General features: G+C 39.0%; 1 protein-coding gene across 1 annotated transcript in view; it reads left to right on the top strand.

Annotated features, from left to right (window-relative positions):
- The window catches only part of unc80 (unc80, NALCN channel complex subunit), a 1843891-nt gene that overhangs the window by 373739 nt on the left and 1449516 nt on the right, over window positions 1-20636 (top strand). The window contains exon 14 of the mRNA XM_090378420.1: window positions 2009-2247. Within this exon, the coding sequence (XP_090234546.1) occupies window positions 2009-2247 (239 nt within the window). The remainder of the gene's footprint in view (window positions 1-2008; window positions 2248-20636) is intronic.

Genomic DNA, 20636 nt, shown 5'->3' with positions numbered 1-20636 from the left:
TTCTTTATGGGCTATGGTCGGTCTGTTGGCTGACATTGGGTGGTGTTGGCACCTCTTGGTCATCATTATCCTGGTCGATCTCATAATCTCCTTCAGCTTGTTGTTAGTCTAGTCTGTGATCCTGAAAGAGTACATTAGTACTGGGACTGCATAAGTGTTTATGGCTGTGACCATGTTTACACCATTCAGCTTTGATTATTATTATTTGTATATAATCCCCCCCCCCCCACACACACACCAAAATCCAAATTGGAAGTGCATTAAAAATTTTTTAATACACTCCCAACCAAAACAACTGAATGTTGTGAATTACATTTCTTTTTTCACTCTTTATTTGAAACTAGTTTATATACATAGTTACTTATATTCTATATGTAACTTCTTACGTTACCTTTATTTCCTTTATTCTTACCATTCTATAATACTCACAAATGAGACAGAAATCTCATTGCAAGGTAATTCACTTCTTTGGGGGTGTGCAGTCTTCGTAAAACAATTTCGATCTAATTTATGATTTTTATTTGGATAACAAGAAGCATTTTAGACTATAATGCAGTAAGTGTACTCATGCGCGTGATTGAAGATTCATCTAAAAGTAATACATTTTCGTCAAATACATATATAATATTAATAAAGGAGAGAAGAAAACATAGTATCTAACTTACCTTCAAAAAAATCCAGCTTTCTGAACAGGGGCATACTGGCCATAAGACTTACCAGGGAAACTCCGGTGGGTCCGAGGCCAGTGTGATTTTCGATATTACACTGAGTTTTGATACATTCTGTTTGTTTTCTCCAGTAATTATTTTTGGACCAGTCTACCTCTGTTTCTGAAGAGAAAATAACTGAAGACAGCATCACACTGAAACTAACATGTCCAACATATTGGGAAATAGAAACATTATATTATGAAAAAACTTTTACACAAAAACAAATGCCCTGAATAAAAACCACATGTTGTGAATTCATTATTTTATATAAACATCATAAATTGCTTCAAGACATTTCTAAAACTAAAAAGAAAATAACACAAATGGCCAGCAACAAACGTGCAATAAATATTTCATAGGAAAACTAGTGAAATATGTTATTACCAGTGAAAATCTGTAACAATAATGGTCTCACTATACTTATTGTGTGTAATCATGCAATAACTTTGGGAAAACAATAAAAAACAATTAAAAAGACATGCTCAGTAAAAATTTGTCTATATTTAGAAGCTACAGAAAATTCTTCCTTAAATTTATTCATACTACCAACTTCATCAACACCATATGATAGTTCGTTCCAGCAATCAATTATTCTGGCTGAAAACACATTTTCATACACATAACCTGCAGCCATTCTTTTTCAATTTCACTTTATTCCTCTTGTGTGTGTTTTCCAAGAAAGAGGTTTTGCAAAGGGAAAATCATGTTTAACTAACATGGTTATCTATTTTGACAGGGTCACTCAAGAGCTGGACTTAGGGAATAATTTCTATATTGTTTATTTGGATTTCAGCAAAGCATTTGACCCAGTCCTACACGAGTGGTTAATTTATAAGCTGGAACAGGTTGGAATCACAGGGAAAATCCTTAGATGGATAGCTGGAGAGATTCAGGGCAGGAGGCAGAGGGTTGTGATAAATGATTATTCCTCAGATTGGGTTGTTATAAGAAGTGGGGTTCCCCAAGGATCAGTATTGGGACACTTGTTTTTGATTTTTGTAAATGACATCAATGAAGGGATAGACAGATTTTTATTGCCAACTAACAGTTAATGTTTGCTTGTTATTAGATGAACTTCACAGGTGTAGCACCACAATTGCAGAGTTAAAAAAGAAACAGCTTTTAAATATTGAACTGAATTTTATTTTTTCTGTGTTTTATTTTTGTTTTACTTAAAGGATTCATTTATTTTGAATTTATTTTCATTTGAATGATGTTCATTATATTTTTATGTGAATTTTCAGATGCCTTCCCACAGCATTTTTAAATCTGTAATTTGCATTTGTTTCCTCTATTAGAGTTATCAAGCATTTAGGCTGCCCTCATGGATGTGGTGAAGGACATCGTTCTCCTGCAGCTGATACTTTAAGATCACAAGTACACAGCACTTTAAATCATCTACATGAATTTGATAAGTACGAGTTTAGAGATTTTCTTCGTGAGATGGTGAAACGACATCCCTTGACAGAGATTATGGATTTTTTTCATGCATTTGTTGGATTTTGTTCTGAGCCAGGAGCAGTGATTTCACCTTTAGGTACTAAAACTGTGTTTTTACTCAATTTATATATTTAAAATTTAAATTTATAATGTGGCCTTAGATATATGCCCAATTAGTGTGCCCTATTAATTTAATAATAAAATTAAATATATTATAGTTTTAAAATTGAAATTATGCACAATAAGATTGAAATTATACACCTTATAAAGAGTTCAGTGGTTACTGAGAGCTCTTCGGTTATTGCTACTCATATGCAGTACTTTGCATTTGTCAATGTTAAACTTCACTTCTCAGCCCATTTTCAAAACTTATCTAGATCCAGTTGGAGTAGCATACTGCTTTACTATCATTAACAACCCTGCCAACCTTTGTATCATCTGCAAACTTGGACATTAAACCTGATATACCTTCATCAATATCATTGATAAATATACAAAACAACAATGGGCCCAACACCAAACCCTGGGGAACTCCACTAATAACATTTATCCACAAAGAGCAGTGTCCATTGATTACCACTCTCTGCCGTCTCCCACTCAACCATCCCTTTATCGATTGTAGCAACTTACCCTTAATGCCATACCTCTCCAATTTGTAGAAGTAATTGCAATGGGACGATAATTGGATGGGAGGGATTTGTCACCCTTTTTAGGAACTGGCTGGATATGAGCAAATTTCCAGGCAGAAGTAAAAACACCTTTAGAATAAGAAAGTGAAAAAAGGCGGCAAAGAATAGGAGTAAGTTCAGGAGCACAGGTTTTGAGAACAAGTGGAGAAATACCATCAGGACCTGGAGCTTTCTTAGCATTGAGATTCATCAAAATCCTTCTGATATCCTTTTGACGGAAGACCACAGGAGGCATTGAATGGAGTGTGTTGGGAATGGTGGGAGGTGTTTTACCAAGATCATTAATACATGAGCTGGAAGAAAAATGGGATGCTAGCAGGTCAGCTTTATCCTTGGCTGAAGTGACAACAGAACCATCTGGTTTGGACAGAGGTGGGAGCAGAGATGGGCAAAAGTTGCGGCCAATAGCTATGGCAAGAGACCAGAATGCTCGGCTACCATTAGGGCAAGAAGCAAGTTTTCTACTCTTAGCCTGTTCAAACTCTAGTTTGGACTGATTAATAACTGCTTTACAATTGTTGCGAGCTTTGGTGTAGGCAGAAAATGAAACTGAAGAATTAGAAACAAGCCAATTACAACATTCTTCTCTTGGACAGCCTTAGCACATTTATTGGAAAACCAAGGTTTAGATAAAGAAAGAGGTTTTAAAGTGGAGTGTGGGATAAAGGATTCCATTCCTGCAAGAATAATTTCACTGACACGATCTGAGCAAACATTGACATCGGAACTTTTGAAACAGTAATCCGACCAAGGAAAAGAAGAAAAGAAGTCTCGCAGGTCATCCCATTTTGCATTCTTGTAATGCCAAACAACATGAGGTTTGGAATAGCCATGAGATAAAGGTTCCATTGGAGAAGAGACAATCACCAAGTTGTGATCTGAAGTGCCTAAAGGAGCTCTCACTTCGACCGTGTACTTAGAAGGGTTGTTTGTGAGAAAAAGATCAAGCGTATTGGCTGTATGATTAGGATTTTCCGGTATTCTTGTAGGTAAATGAACAATCTGTGCTAGGTCATTAATAATTGCAAAAGCCTCAGCATCTCGACCTGCTGGGTCGGTGTGACTAGAAAACGGAAGCCAGCTGGAGTTGTGAACATTAAAATCACCAAGGAAAATTACCTCACTGTTAGGAGAGTTGGACTGGAGAAAGTCAAGTTGCAACGAGAGGAAGTCAAAGAGCTCCAAGTGATTAGTGGAGTTGGGAGAACGGTAGAGACAACAGATGAATTTGACACAATGAGGTAGAGAGATTTTAAGCCAGAGAAGATCAAAGAGAGGAGATTCCAAATTGCCAAGTCTCTGACAGGGAATATCAGAACAGACATATGCACAAATACCACCTTCGAGGCGAAAGGAATCATACAGCGAATAATTTGGGCATCTCAAATGAGCAGTAGTTGAATCAACCAATAACTGAGATTCTGTCAGAAAAAGTACATGAGGTTTGGCAGACTGCAAGTGGAAATGGACATCGTTGAGATTAGAATTGAGACCACGTATATTTGTGAAATGAATTAGGAAGTCCTTGGGAGTTTTAGATCTTTTCGCAGATAAGCTTGCTCTGTTAGTTTGACAATTCAATAGTAAGAAAAAGTGGGTAGGATGTGCTGTATGAAGTAATGAAATTTTTGGATATGGCGTACATGTGGTAAGAATATACCCAGATCCTTGACATAACGTGGCCTCGACAATGCTCTCCGCATACACACTACTCGGACTCCCTCCAGTCACTATCTGGCAGAGTAGAGGTAGCAAGATTATACATTAGCTGATCCGGAAGCCTCCTAGAAAGTTACCAATAGGTCCGGTCCGGTGTACTAACTAGCGGCCGGCCTGCGAAAACCGTTTTAGAGCTGTACCCTCGAAATGTAAGGAATATTGGATCTCGCCACGAAGTTCATCATAACCTCAAAAGTCATCAATCATATATTGCATGATGGAAGAGATAGGGAAGGGTTGACCGGAACTTAGCTCTAGAGACTAAACATGGGTTCCACCACTTCAAGCCTCCAATAAGCAAAGTGGTGGTATTTCACCGGTTGATGAGAGTCATCTTCCGCCTATACTCCTAGCATTGGCGTACATGCACCTGTTCCTACTCTTAGTTATGCAAACACAGATAATCCAGAGTTTCTGGTCTTTTATGGTGATATTCAAGCAGAACTCTGCTTTGCAGCTTCCTCCATAGGCTCCACTTGAGATGTTGCACTGATTTGTGGACAGCCAGCAGGCATGCCGTCCCTGCTTTTTGTTTCAGGTAAAAGTTGTAAATGATCTCCTTTGTAGAAATGAATAAGAAGTTCCAAGTGATGTGTATTGTCTGCTCAGAGTGAGGCAGGTACCAATAGTCCTCCCAAGTGTGGTCATGGTTGCAGGCAAGCCTCGCAACATCTGATGCATATTTTATCATTTTGTCATTCACCAGGCACGTGTGTTCCATGGTACCTAGAGTGGCGTAGAAGAAGCAGTAGTTTGAGGTGCGTATTCCAAAGATTTGTAGCTTGGCTGCAGTTGGAAGGATATTGTGCCCCAGTTTCCACTAGATGTCTGTATCCGATTTGGAACATTTCATCCTGTATGGAATGTTCCACTGAAAGTTGGATGGTGGCTTTTGGTTTGTGGAGAAGGGTACAGGGATAGCTTGGCAAGTGGATGATGGGAAAATCATGGGTTAATTCTATCAACAATATTAAGAATGGACATGGCCCCAGCACCAGTCAAACTACCTTCCTTCTATAGGAAGGTAGTTTGACTGCATAACATGATTAGCTGATAAACATTTTGGGGGAGTGTAGGAGAGAGGGTACCATGTCTTCTGGAGATGTGGTGATGAAGGTTGGTGCAGGTGAGGATCTGGTGACATTTCCAATCCCTTTAGCTCTAGTAGTGTCTGGGAGAGCTTGTACAATCACTGATTTTAGACACCTGTGTTGCTGCTTTGCAATCATGGTTTTAATGGGCAAGTCTTTTGATCCTGTCCATTCAAAGCTTCATGTCAGGAGGTTGCCTATGGTCCTTATTCCTGCCCAGTTCCACGTAGGAAAAAGGAGATGGTCATCAGTTGCAGGGTCCATTATCCTTTTTTTTATTGAAGAGTTGTTCTGAAAGTATTGCAGGAACTGAAGTTCCCTTAAGAGTGTGGTGAAGGTTTAATTTCTTCCATTGGTGCAGTGCATCTCTATAGAATGAAGGAAGGAAGGTAGTTTGACTGGTGCTGGGGCCATGTCCATTCTTAATATTGTTGATAGAATTAACCCTCTAGTGGCTGTTGCTAATAGTTTATCAAGAGTGGCAGAATATGAGTGTTTCATTTGTAGAGTCTTAAGAAGAAAGGTGATCCGGAAGGAAGTGATTTTGTCATCAAGAGTGACCAGCCCCTGTCCCCCAGAGTGAGCGGCTGGCAGAGTTTATAGTATGACATCCAGTTGTTTTTTTTCCATAGGAAGTTTTGGATAGATGTTTGGATTTGGTGGAGGAAGTCAATAGGTGGAGTAAGGACTTGGAAGATGTGCCAGAGGACACTTGCTGCCATCTGGATAACAACAAGCACTCTCCCTCTTGATGAAGAAATAGCGCACAGTCTTCTCCATTTCCCTAGTACTTTGTTGAAGCACCTCAGCAATTTGGGTTCTTTTTGGAGAAAAGGGATGCACTGCCGAGATGCATGCCAGGATATTTCTATCCCTCGCTGGACCATGTGCATTGGATGGGGGAGTCCATACTGATTTTCCAATTGCCAGCCCAAAGGCCACTGGTCTTACAGTGGTTTAGTTTTGCACCTGATGCTTGAGCATTGAGACCATGAGCCTTTTTGATGTCATCAGATTCATTCTCATGTCATATAACAATTGTGACATCATCAGCATATGCTGAGTGGGTTATTTTCAGGTGAGGCTCATGTTCGTCGCGATTGTAGACTGGTTGCAATTTTATTTTGGGGGAGTCCATACTGATTTTCCAGTTGCCAGCCCAAAGGCCACTGGTCTTACAGTGGTTTAGTTTTGCACCTGATGCTTGAGCATTGAGACCATGAGCCTTTTTGATGTCATCAAATTCATTCTCATGTCATATAACAATTGTGACATCATCAGCATATGCTGAGTGGGTTATTTTCAGGTGAGGCTCATGTTCGTTGGGATTGTAGACTGGTTGCAGTTTTATTTAGGAATGGGTCTATGACAAGTGTGTAATGTTGCGCAGAGAGTGGGCAGTCTTGTTTTATCCCTCTGGAGTATGGAAAGTTGCGGTGAGCTTGTTATTCAGTTTCAAGCAGAATTTGGCTTCCTTGTATAGGAGATGGATTGTTTGGATGATGTAAGGTCTATATCCGAAAGCTTTCAAGGTTTCAAAAAGATGGTTCTGCTCAGTGCTGTCGAAAGCCTTTTCTTGGTCAAGGTTAATTAGGGATAGGAATTCTCGTTGGCTGTTTGCAGTGGAGAAGAGGTAATGGATCAGATGAAGATTGTCATGAATCAATCTTTCTGGTGCTGAGTACATTTGTTGATGATTGATGATATAAGGAAGAGTGGATTTTAAATGATTGGCGATGATTTTGGAAATAATTTTGCAGTATGTATTCATTAAGGAGATTGGGCCCCAGTTTTGGAGGTTGGTGTGGTCCCCTTTCATGTGAATCAGTCATACAACAGAGGTGGTCACTGACCCCGATAGTCCATGGGATTTAGCTTCTTCAAGCATTCGAAAGACTAGCACTCTGAGTTGATTCCAAAAAGTTTGGAAGAATTCAGAAGTCAGTTCGTCCAGATATGGGGATCTATTTTTGGGTAGGGCTTTGCATGCTGCTGTTAGTTCTTGTAGGGTGATTGGTTTCTCCATGCATTGGACTGTATGGGAGATTTATTTAAGTCTGAAAGGATTTCCTCAGTTGCCTTTGTACAGGTTTCTTGGAAACTAAATTTCTCTATAAAATCTAGTTACTTCAGAGAAGATTTCCTCCGAGTCTTCGGTGATATTTCTGTCTTGCAGCTGAATGGCAGTGATGGTTGATTTGTGATGTCTGCGTTCTAAAGAGAAAAAGTATTTGGTCAGAGCATCATTAGCATTAGCATTAGCATTAGCATTAGTAGAGGCATTTGATGCAAGAAAGCAAGCTTATGCAGCATCAGCCAAAAAAAAAAAAAAAACCCACTTCCACTTCACCCCCTGTTCGTTCAAAATACCTGTCCAGCTGAGCCTTAAACTTATTTAGGCTATCAACCTCCACCACAAGGGATGGAAGTCTGTTCCACCAACCAACCACCCGCTGGCTAAAGGCAAATTTCCGCACGTCTATCCTACATCTGTCTTTCTTCAATTTGAATTTATGCCCTCTCAGGTGATTTTTCTGAGCTAGAGGAAGAATCCCATCAGCATTGAGCATGCTTAAACCATTCAAGGCTTTATACACCTCTATCAGATCACCTTGCTGGTGCCTAGTCTCCAGACACTGTAATTTGCAAAACTTAAGCCTTTCTTCGTAAGAGCACCCCTTTGTTCCATTCACTAATCTTGTTGCCCTTCTCTGTACTCGTTCCAGCAGCTCTACATCCTTCTTGAAATGAGGCCTCCAGACCTGTATACAGTACTCTAGGTGTGGCCTCACCATCGCCTTATACAATGGAATAATCACCTCCTTATCCCTGCTGGAAAAATTCCTGTATATCATTGACAATACTCCATGAGCTACTCTTGCAGCCCGTCTGCACTGCTCAGAGAACTTCATATCTGCCTGCACAACCACCCCCAAGTCCCTTTCATTCTCTACCACTGTCAGTGTAGTACCACAGAGTTGATACGTTGCTCTGGGGTTGCTGTTTCCCATGTGTAGTACTTTACATTTATCAATGTTAAACTTCATCTGCCACCTCTCAGCCCATCTGCTCAACCTTTCCAGATCCTGTTGCAGCAGCATAGTGTCAGTAGTGTCCTTGACAACCCTGCCAACCTTTGTATCGTCTGCAAACTTGGACATTAAGCCCGATATACCATCATCAATATCATTTATAAATACAGAAAACAATAATGGACCCAACACTGAGCCCTGAGGGACTCCACTAATAACATCAGTCCACGATGAGCAGTGTCCATTGATTACCACTCTCTGTCTTCTCCCCCTCAACCACCCCTTTATCCATAGCAGCAATTTGCCTCCAATGTCACACTGCTCCAATTTGTGTAGCAGTCTTCCATGTGCAACAGTATCAAAAGCCTTTCTAAGATCCAAGTATATAATATCAAAGTTATTCCCTGCATCCAGTTCTTTTGTGACTGCATCATAGTATCCAATCAAGTTGGTCAGGCAAGACTTCCCCTTAACAAAACCATGCTGTGTCTGAGCTATAACTGAAGTCTTGTCTAAATGATCCTGCAGTGCTTCTTTAACCAGTGCCTCCATTAATTTTCCTGGAACAGAAGTTAAGCTCACAGGTCTATAATTACTTGTGTCAGCCTTTGATCCTCCTTTGTGAATTGGGGTCACATTTGCACATTTCCAGTCTATGGGTACCTCCCCTGAGTCCAAGGAAGCTCTCATAATTATGGCTAAGGGTTTGCTTACTTCCTTTGCTGCCTCCTTTAATATAACTGGATAGATCCCATCCACCCCGGGTGCCTTTCTTGTGTTTATCTTCAACAGTTTCTCCTCCACTTTACTCCCAGTTATTTCAAGATTCTGTAGCTTACTGCTAGAGTTGAATACACCTCTGGCATTCCCCTCGCTGAATAACTCCTCATGTGTGAATGTCGATGCAAAATATTCATTTAATTTGTTAGCTACCTGAGCAGGATCATCAACACTTGACCCATCAATATCAAGTGGACCAATCTGATTCACCCCCTTCCTTCTAGAGTTTACATAAGTAAAGAACTCTTTGCTGTTTTTCTTTGCATCCCTTGCCAAGGATTTCTCGTAATCTGCCTTCGCCTGCCTAACCTCCTTTGTAACTTGGTTGCATATCAACTTGTATCTATCATAGGCTTCTGTGTCATGTGTTAATTTGTATGTATCCCATGCATTTTTCTTCTCTGCCATATGCCTCATTAGTTCATCCGACATCCATTTTGGCCTAAACCTTGAACAATATTTCTTAGTTGGTATGTAAAGCCTAGTAGCTTCCAAGATAAGTTCTTTGAATGCTTCCCATTTTGAATTTGCTGTTGGTAACATCATCAGTTGGTCCCACTGTATAGAATTTAAATACTGTCTCAGTCCATCGTAGTCGTATAGATTTATGTGGGTGTGCCTATATCTTAGTAGGGCACCTTTTGCAGAGTGTTCTAAGTGGGTTTTTATGGCCTATAGTGTTGACTGATGATCCTATCAGGTAGGAGATGATTCAGCCTTTTCTCAAGTTGATAGAGGTTAGTACGCTTTTTGTTGACTCTTTTGATGGCTGTAGATTTGTGACAAAGATTTCAGTTGACTTTTAAATCTAAGCCACCACATGTTCATGGGCTCCAATCTGTCTTTGGATTGGGTAAAATTGGAATGTCAGGGCTTGTTGCTTCAAGATATATAGAAGGCTATTGTTGAAGGTCCAATAAGCACCTCCACTTTTGAAGTAATTGGGTGAAAACGAGAATTGTAATTTGACAAAGGAGTGATCTGAAATATAAGATGGAAAATGTGCAATGCTTCTGACCAGATAGATAGATATATATTTAATTAATATACATATGATTTTTAGAATATAGCTAATATTAATAAAATATATTAATAATTGTATTGTATTGATTTTATCAATAACAGGGCAAAATTTATGTGAGAAATTATGGCTTCACAGCACCAGCCTAATTTGTCTAATTTTATTCACTAATAATTTTATTAATTATTGAAATTTAATACTTAACAATTAGCAGTTATTGTATACTTTAGTCTTGTATACCTTATTAGGGTGCCTCCGTAGCCAGGTGGGCAGGAGCAGCAGTGCATAGCACATGCTTCTTGATTAGACTGGGGTTCGAGCCCATGACCATCAAATACGGAGGATGCGGAAAGGTCAGGGAATGACCACCGCATATCCCTGGAGCAATTTGGCCTTAGTTGCTAATGCTCCTAAAAACCAAAAACAACAACAACAACAACAACAATACCTTATTAGAATTAGCATTAGTTGAGGCATATGATGAAAGAAAGCAAGCTTATACACTATCAGCCAAAAAAAAACAAAAAAACCTTCCCATTTCACCCATCCATTCACTCCAAATGTTTGTCTAGTTCAGCCTTAAATTTATTTAAGCTATAAACTTCCACAACAATGGATGGAAGTCTGTTCCAGCAATAAATGACCCACTGCTGGCTAAAGGCAAACTTCCGCCCATCTATTCTACAACTGTCTTTCCTAAATTTCTATGTTTGCCAGGGGCAAAGGTTGTTGATGAGGTTGTAGAGCAGATATCATCTTTTAAGGGCACAAAGGGGGATATTGTTGTACACATGGACACTAATGATATTAAGAGTAAGAGACTGGCAGAATTACGTAACAAGTACAGATTAATGTTGAAAAAAAGCTGTGAGTTAGGATTGAATTTTACAATTTTGTCCAGACACGATAGGAGGGAGTATATGATGAGAGCCTTGTGGATCAATTCTGCCCTGGAGAGGTTGTGCTAGGCTCAAGGGATAGAGTTTTTATCAGCCTGGTCTGTGTTTGTTAACAGGAGAGACTGCTTCTATGGGGATGGGATATACTTAAATAGAAAGAATATTTGCTGATGCTATTGAGGCAGTGTTAGAGGGTCAGAAAACTGCTAGCATGGGGGGGGGATGCACAGAATAATAGATTAACAGTAGCCGCTGGCAGAGGTGAAAGTGATTCTTGCACTGCTTCTATTGGAATGAGTAGCAACCTGGAAAACAAGGTACAAGGGATTTCAGAGACTGCTGGGAGTCATTGCAGAACAAGTAAATACATTGACTGTGTTAAGGTAGCTAAGAATAGAAACAGATGTATGTATACTTGCATGTACACCAATGCTAGGAGTTTGGTAAATAAATTTGATGAATTTGAGGTGTTGGTAAAAACATCAAAGGCAGATATTGTTGGGATATCAGAGATGTGGTGTCACACAGACATAAGGAATGCAGAACTGAATTTGGTGAGTACAATGTGTACCTGAAGGATATACAGGACAGGAAAGGGGGGGTTATGCTATTAGTTAAGAAACACATAAAATATAATGACTAAAATGACTTAAAACCTAATGAATCTAATGATTATAACAAACAACTGTTTAGTATGATATACAGAAATAGAGAAATGGAGAGGGCCAGTAAATCAGAGTGTCTTATAATGGGGGATTTAATTTCCCAGAAATTGAATGGAATGTGGGTTGGTCACTCACACACTAACAAGGCTTTTGTGGATTTATTAGATGATTGTTTCTTACAGCAGCATGTTCGGGAAGCAACTAGAGAGAGAGAGAGTTATACTCTTTATCTGATTATCAGTAGTGATTCTTCCTGCATTAAGAATTTGCAATTAATGGGAACACTAGGTGGTAAAGTGGGATTTACTCAAAGATTTAATTACCATCAGGGGTAAAGGGAAGGGTTTTTTCTTTCGTAAAGGTGACTATGGTGTTCTGAGACAGTATTTAAATTCTATACAGTGGGACCAACTGATCATGTTGCCAACAGTAAATTCAAAATGGGAAGCATTCAAAGAATTCATCTTTGGAGCTACTAGGCTTTTCATACCAAATAAGAAATTGTTCAAAGATTAGGCATAAATGGAGGTCACATAAACTAATAAGACATGTGGCAGAGAATAAAAATGCACAGGATACGTATAAATTAACAGGTGACAGGGAAACCTATGATAGATATAAGCTGATCTGTAACCATTTAATAAAGGAGGTTAGCAGGCAAAGGTGGATTATCAGAAATTTTTGGCAAAGGATGCAAAGAAAAACAGCAAAGAGTTCTTTATTTATGTAAACTGTAGAAGGAAGGGGATGAATCAGATTGGTCCACTTGATATTGATGGGTCAACTATTGATGATCCTGCTCAGGTAAGAAACAAACTAAATGAATATTTTGCATCCGCATTCACACATGCGGAGTTATTCAGGGAGGGGAATGCCAGAGGTGAATTAAACTCTGGCAGTGAGCTAGATGATTTTGTAATAACTGAGTGAAAAGTGGAGGAGGCATTAGCATTAATATTAGTAGAGGCATATGATGCAAGAAAGCAAGCTTATGCAGCATCAGCCAAAAAAAAAAAAAAAAAACACTTCCACTTCACCCCTCCGTTCTTTCGAAATACCTGTCCAGCTGAGCCTTAAATTTATTTAGGCTATCAACCTCCACAACAAGGGATGAAAGTCTGTTCCACCAACCAACCACCCGCTGGCTAAAGGCAAATTTCCACACATCTATCCTGCATCTGTCCTTCCTCAATTTGAATTTATGCCCTCTAAGGTGATTATTCTGAGCAAGAGGAAGGAGCCCATCAGCATTGAGCATGCTCAAACCATTCAAGACTTTATACACCGCTATCAGATCACCTCGCCGGTGCCTAGTCTCCAGACACTGTAATTTGCAAAACTTAAGCCTTTCTTCGTAAGAGCAATCCTTTGTTCCATTCACTAATCTTTTTGCCCTTCACTGTACTGATTCCAGCAGCTCTACATCCTTCTTGAAATGAGGCCTCCAGGCCTGTATACAGTACTCTAGGTGTGGCCTGACCATTGCCTTATACAAGGGAATAATCATCTCCTTATCCCTGCTGGAAAAATTCCTGTATATCATTGACAATACTCCATGAGCAGCCCGTCTGCACTGCTCAGAGAACTTCATATCTGCCTGCACAGCCACCCCCAGGTCCCTTTCATACCACTGTCAGTGTAGTACCATAGAGTTGATACGTTGCTCTGGGGTTGCTGTTTCCCATATATAGTACTTTACATTTGTCAATGTTAAACTTCATTTGCCACCTCTCAGCCCATCTGCTCAACCTTTCCAGATCCTGTTGCAGCAGCATAGTGTCAGTAGTGTCCTTGACAACCCTGCCAACCTTCGTATCGTCTACAAACTTGGACATTAAGCTTGATATACCATCATCAATATCATTTATAAATACAGAAAACAGTTAAGGACCCAATACTGAACCCTGAGGGACTCCACTAATAAAATTAGTCCACGATGAGCAGTGTCCATTGATTACCACTCTCTGTCTTCTCCCCCTCAACCACCCCTTTATCCATAGCAGCAATTTGCCTACAATGCCACACTGCTCCAATTTGTGCAGCAGTCTTCCATGTGCAACAGTATCAAAAGCCTTTCTAAGATCCAAGTTTATAATATCAAAGTTATTTCCTGCATCCAGTTCTTTTGTGACTGCATCATAGTATCCAATCAAATTGGTCAGGCAAGACTTCCCCTTAGCAAAACCATGCTGTGTCCGAGCTATAACTGAAGTCTTGTGTAGATGATCCTGCAGTGCTTCTTTAACCAGTGCCTCCATTAATTTTCCTGGAACAGAAGTTAAACTCGCAGGTCTATAATTACTTGTGTCGCCCTTTGATCCTCCTTTGTGAATTGGGGTCACATTTGCACATCTCCAGTCCATGGGTACCTCCCCTGAGTCCAAGGAAGCTCTCATAATTATGGCTAAGGGTTTGCTTACTTCCTTTGCTGCCCCCTTTAATATAACTGGATAGATCCCATCCACCCCAGGTGCCTTTCTTGTGTTTATCTTCAACAATTTCTCCTCCACTTTACTCTCAGTTATTATAAGATTCTCTAGCTTACTGCCAGAGTTGAATACACCACTGGCATTTCCCTCGCTGAATAACTCCTCATGTGTGAATGTCGATGCAAAATATTCATTTGATTTGTTAGCTACCTGAGCAGGATCATAAACAGTTGACCCATCGATATCAAGTGGACCAATCTGATTCATCAACTTCCTTCTAGAGTTTATATAAGTAAAGAACTCTTTGCTGTTTTTCTTCGCATCCCTTGCCAAGGATTTCTCGTAATCTGCCTTCGCCTGCCTAACCTCCTTTGTAAGTTGGTTACAGATCAACTTGACACAACATGACAGATCAACTGTCTTCTGTGTCATGTGTTAATTTGTATGTATCCCATGCATTTTTCTTCTCTGCCATATGCCTCATTAGTTCATCTGACATCCATTTAAGCCTAAACCTTGAACAGTATTTCTTTGTTGGTATGTAAAGCCTAGTAGCTTCCAAGATAAGTTCTTTGAATGCTTCCCATTTTGAATTTGCTGTTGGTAACATCATGAGTTGATCCCACTGTATAGAATTTAAATACTGTCTCAGTCCATCGTAGTCACCCTTATGAAAGCAATACCCCTTCCCTTTACCCATAATGGTAGTTACCTCTTTGAGTAAATCCCACTTCAGAACACTGTGATCACTGCCACCTAGTGGTTCATTTATCTGCAGATTCTTAATGCATAAAGAATCACTACTGATAATCAAATCAAGAGTATTACTCGATCTAGTTGCCTCCCGAACATGCTGATGTAGAAAACAATCATCCAATAAATCCACAAAAGCCTTGCTAGTGTGTGAGTGACCAGCCCCCAAATTCCAGTCAATATCTGGGAAATTAAAATCCCCCATTATAAGACTCTCTAATTTACTGGCCCACTCTATTTCTCTGTACAGTTTCTTATTATACTCATCAGAGTCATTAGGCCTAGCACACTCCTACTCTCAATTTTGATCTCCCAATGCTTATGTCAGACCAAACTGACTCGACACTGCACTGTCCAGCGATGTCGACTGGCTTCACTTCCTTGGATTTTATGTGTTTCTTAACTAATAGCATAATCCCTCCTCCCTTCCTATCCTGTCTATCCTTTCTGTAGACATTGTACTCCCCAAATTCCAGTTCTGCATTCCTTATATCTGTGTGACACAACGTCTCTGAAATCCCAACAATATCTGCCTTTGATGTTTTGAGCAATACCTCAAATTCATCAAATTTATTTACTCAACTCCTAGCATTGGTGTACATGCAAGTATACATGCACCTCTTAGCCACCCTAACACAACCCATGTGTTTACTTGTACCCCCATGATTCCCAGCAGTCTCTGAAATATCCTGCATCTTATTTTCCAGGCTGCTTCTCATTCCAATTGAAGCAGTGCAAGAATTACTTTGTCCTCTGCCAGTGGCTTCTGTTAATCTATTAGTCCTTGTATCCCCCCAATCTAGCAGTTTTCCGACCCACCTAACACTGCCTCGATAGCATCAGCAAACATTCTTGCACCCTTTCTATTTAAGCAGTCTCTCCTGTTAACAAATACAGACCAGGCTGAAAAAAACTCTACCCCTTGAGCCCCACACAATCTTTCCAGGGCCGAATTGATCGACAGGGCTCTCATCATATACTCCCTCCTATCGTGTCTGGGCAGAATTGCAGGCACTTTCAAATTCAACCCTAATTCACGGCTTTTTTTCATCAGTGACCTGTACTTGTTAAGTAATTCCGCCGGTCTCCTACTCTTAATATCTTTAGTGCCAACGTGTACAACGCCGACTTGGCTAGCCGGGTGGGTAAAGTGCTTGCCTGGCAACCCAAAGGTCGCGGGTTCGATTCCCACCTCGGGCTTGGATCAAAGTACTGCAAAAACCTTTGGAGGTGCATTATGGCCACAGAAGCCTATGCGCCAACAACTACCAAAAAAAAGAAAAAAAAAACGTGTACAACTATATCACCTTTTGTGCCCTTAAAAGATAATATCCGCTCTACAACGTCATCAACCTTTGCCCCTGGCAGACATACCCTGGTCCTGTTCCACCTATCCTTTTTACAAAGCATATTTCCCGTTTTCCTGACAATAGAGTCACCAAAACTACTAGTTTTGGGACCAGCGCATTCTGCCTTGGGGGTTGCCGCTGTGTTGTGCGATGACCAAGTGCAAGCTCTGGCATTGGTGTGGGCAGCTGAGAGCTTGATGGGCCCCTCACTTGTAATCCTGCCAGGGCATCCACCCTGTCCTTCAAGCTCTCATATAGGCCCATAACAACGCTGAATTGTCGCCTGATTTCCTTACACTCCTTGCATCGTGCACATACAAAGACATCCCCCATGGCAGTATCATGTCCCATACCTGACTGCTCCACAAACATCAAGCAAATAGTGCATCTTAAAAGGCTGTGATTCAGAGGGCAACTGCCCCCCCTCAGTTCTCCCATGAGCCACAGCATTCCCATTAGCTTGAGCGTTTTGCTTTTCTGCTCTGGTTTGAGTCATGATTTCGATTTACTTTCAATAAAATTTCAATTTCAGTACAAAATTAAATCCTAAACTTTTATCCCAACACAGTTATAACGCTATATTTATGTTTCAGTAACGAGTGTTATCTACGAAATATTTGTTTCAGTAACGAGTGTTATCTGCGAAATATTTGTTTCAGTAACGAGTGTTATCTACGAAATATTTATGTTTCAGTAATGAGTGTTATATACGAAATATTTATGTTTCAGTAATGAGTGTTATCTACAAAATACCTTTATATAACTTCCGTATCAAGTTATGTATTAATTATTTATTTTTAATAATTATTTATGTTACGTAACCTAAGTGGTTATATGTATAGTTAAAAGTACAATTTAATTGCCACTGAAGTTCGACAAGATTAATAGATTTTACTGATTAATTTTCGTGTAATAATGGTGGCTATTTACGAACAGTAAACACGTGGATTTGATACCCTTTCCGATACTAAGTAATACCTACAAAATCTCTATCTAAGTTAATTTAAACTTAAGTACCGTAAATAGGAATATAAAGCTACTCTAGAAAATAAGTTAGTATGTCAGTTTAAACTAATAAAGCAGAAAATAAATCAGAAAAAACTTCTCTGTTCCAAGAGCGGCATTAAGGGACGTCCGCACAGGCAACCCTCGTCCTCAGTTTGACGAAGAAAAAAAATACGTCAATTTCAGTACATCATCATGACGAATAACTGCAAACACAAGAAGGTAGATTCAGAGTCAATGTTTTTTATATGATTTTGGATACTATTTGGGCATCGTTGAATGAACATTTTAAACAACTGGAAATCCATAGTGGGCATTTCAGTTTGTTACATAATTTCTCAAAATTAATAATGAAAATCTAAGAAAAAACTGATGATTTGGAGAATCTTTTAAAACATGGTGACAACAAAGATATAAATAGTGCAGAATTCTATGATGAGATATTTGCTTATAAAGACATTTTCAGTAAAGATAAATTAAAAATTCAAACCCCCTTTGATGTTCTTCAGTTTATTGTATCTAATAATTTATCCTTTCTTAACTTAATGATTTTTTTAAGAATATTATTGACCATTCCTGTTAGTGTAGCAAGCAGTGAACTTTTTGATTTTCTAAATTAAATTTAATTGAGACATATTTACGAACAAGTATTTCACAAGAGAGACTTGTAAACCTTGCATTAATAGCAATTGAAAATGATGTATATACTGAATTAGATGTAAAGGAAATTATTTCTAATTTGTAAATATGAAATCAAAAAAAATTAAAATTTTGTGAATGAACTTGTTTGAAATAAAATTTCATATTTATTTATTTATTCTAATATTCTGTTCATGTTACACTAAAACGTACAACATATCTTTTTCAATGTTTTTTTTTTTTGTAAAGGTGCACTCACAGCTGTTTTGCAGATGGGGGCTGAACAACCTAGCGCCGGCCCTGGGTGACAGTATACGAAAATCCCATCGCCAAATAATCATCATACGACAACATGTTTTCTCCTTTTTGATGTTGATGGTTCTCAGTTTTGTTTTTGTCATTTTCTCCAAGTTCATTGTTATCACGTTGCGTCTTCTGATTTTCTTTCTCTAAATATTTATCCATTTTTAATAATTTCTAAAAAAAATTAAATTTATTTCTAGAAACTAATACAGTTTATTAAAAATACCTGTTCTATGCAAATTAACTGAATATGACGTTTTAAAGATACAAACACAAAAAAATTTCTTACTATGCTGCTTACAAGTTGCACTTATACAACTGCAAAATGCACTTTAAGTGATAAAAATGGTCAAATAAAGGTGAACAATTCTAGTACTAGGAATCAGAAGGTGAATAAAAGTGAACAAATCTAGTTCTAGGAATTAAACGTGATGTCACGCTAACCATCAGAAGGCGCTGGGATTGGTGCATCCTAAATAAACTAATTTTTTATTTGAATAATTTTTATTATAAAACTTGGATTTATTAATTTTTTTTATTTGCATTTTCCATGGCACACTTAAAGCATACTCACAGCACATTTGGTGTGCCGCGGCACATAGGTTGAGAAACACTGTGCTGGACTATTTAAATTAGTGTTATTTGTTGATAATTTGTCTAAAGACTGTTGTAGAAAATGAATTTGTTCTTGGACTGGCTCTAACATTAAGACTAAAAGTAAAACTAAATGCAACAGGGCATAATATTTTTAAGAGTTATAATTATCTCCTATTTTTTCCCTTAAGAGTTGTCTATGGTGTTTTTGGGGTTGTCTATGGTGTTGTCTATGGGTCTTAGAGGGGAACAGGTATCCTGTATGTTATCAGACACTCAGCCTAAAACACTGATGGATCCAATATCTCTCTATTACAGAAGATTTAGGAGAAATCCGGTTGGCCTGCCTCCCTAAAATCCACTCATGTACACCTTGTCGATGGTAAGCCCTGTTATGTCACTTCGGTGGCAACGAACGTGTAGAGTGGTTCTTTTCAAGATGCCTGGTCAACGTGAAGAGGAAAAGACCAAACCCTCCAGCATGAGAGCACAACAATACAAATGGCCCTCAGTCCCCAGCAGCTTTCACTCTCCCTCATACGGCAGCGAGTGGATCAGAGTGGAAGCAGAGGGTGCTAAGAATCTCTGGGTACGACCAGGCTGCCATGCACGGAAACTGAACTTGGCCTGTTATAACGTACGATCACTCATCGGTGAAGACAGGATATTAGAGCTGGAAAAGGAATTAGAAAATGTGAATTGGAATATCATCGGTTTGGCTGAAATAAGAAGAAATGAATCACTTATAAGTTTATCAAGTGGAAATCTGCTGTACACCAATGGAAACAGTGAAAGGAGTGAAGTGGAGTTGGGTTTCTGGTCCATAAAGATTTTAAAAACAACATTTTGGAATTCAAAAGTACATCACCAAGGATATCAAGGCTAATACTCAAGATTTCTAAGAGGTACAAGCTAAAGATTATAATGATTTATGCACCAACATCGAGCCATGATGATGAAGAGGTTGAAGAAATGTACACCGAAATTGAGAGTCTTCTAGATGAGCAGAAATCCAACTACACTATTATTATGGGGGACTTCAATGCTAAGGTTGGAAAAAGGCAAAACAGCGCAGAAAGAGGAACTATAGGAAATTTTGGAATTGGTGAAAGAAATAAAAGAGGTGAAAGACTTGTGGAATTTGCAGAATCTCAAGGACTGTCAGTAATGAACACTTTTTTCAAGAAAAGGGTGAACAGAAAGTGGACATGGAAGAGTCCAAATGGATTAACAACTAATGAAATCGACTTCATCCTCACTAACAGAAGATATATTGTGAATGATGTTACCGTCCTGAATAAGGTAAATGTTGGAAGTGATCACATTATGGTAAGATGTACACTTGATATAGATGTAGGAAAGGAAAGGAAAAAACTGACTTGAGTAAATAATACAAAGGTCTTTGAGATAACAGAGGAGGAGAAAAAGTAGTATGTACTGGAACTTAAAAACAAGTTTGAGCTTCTGCAGACTGCTCAGGACCAAGATATCGATGAGGAATATTACAACTTTCTGAAA

Source organism: Mastigoproctus giganteus, chromosome 7, assembly GCF_048544385.1.
Source record: "Mastigoproctus giganteus isolate SK-2022 chromosome 7, ASM4854438v1, whole genome shotgun sequence".
Classification (NCBI taxonomy): Eukaryota; Metazoa; Arthropoda; class Arachnida; order Uropygi; family Thelyphonidae; genus Mastigoproctus; species Mastigoproctus giganteus.
This window is presented reverse-complemented; position numbering and strand designations above follow the sequence as displayed.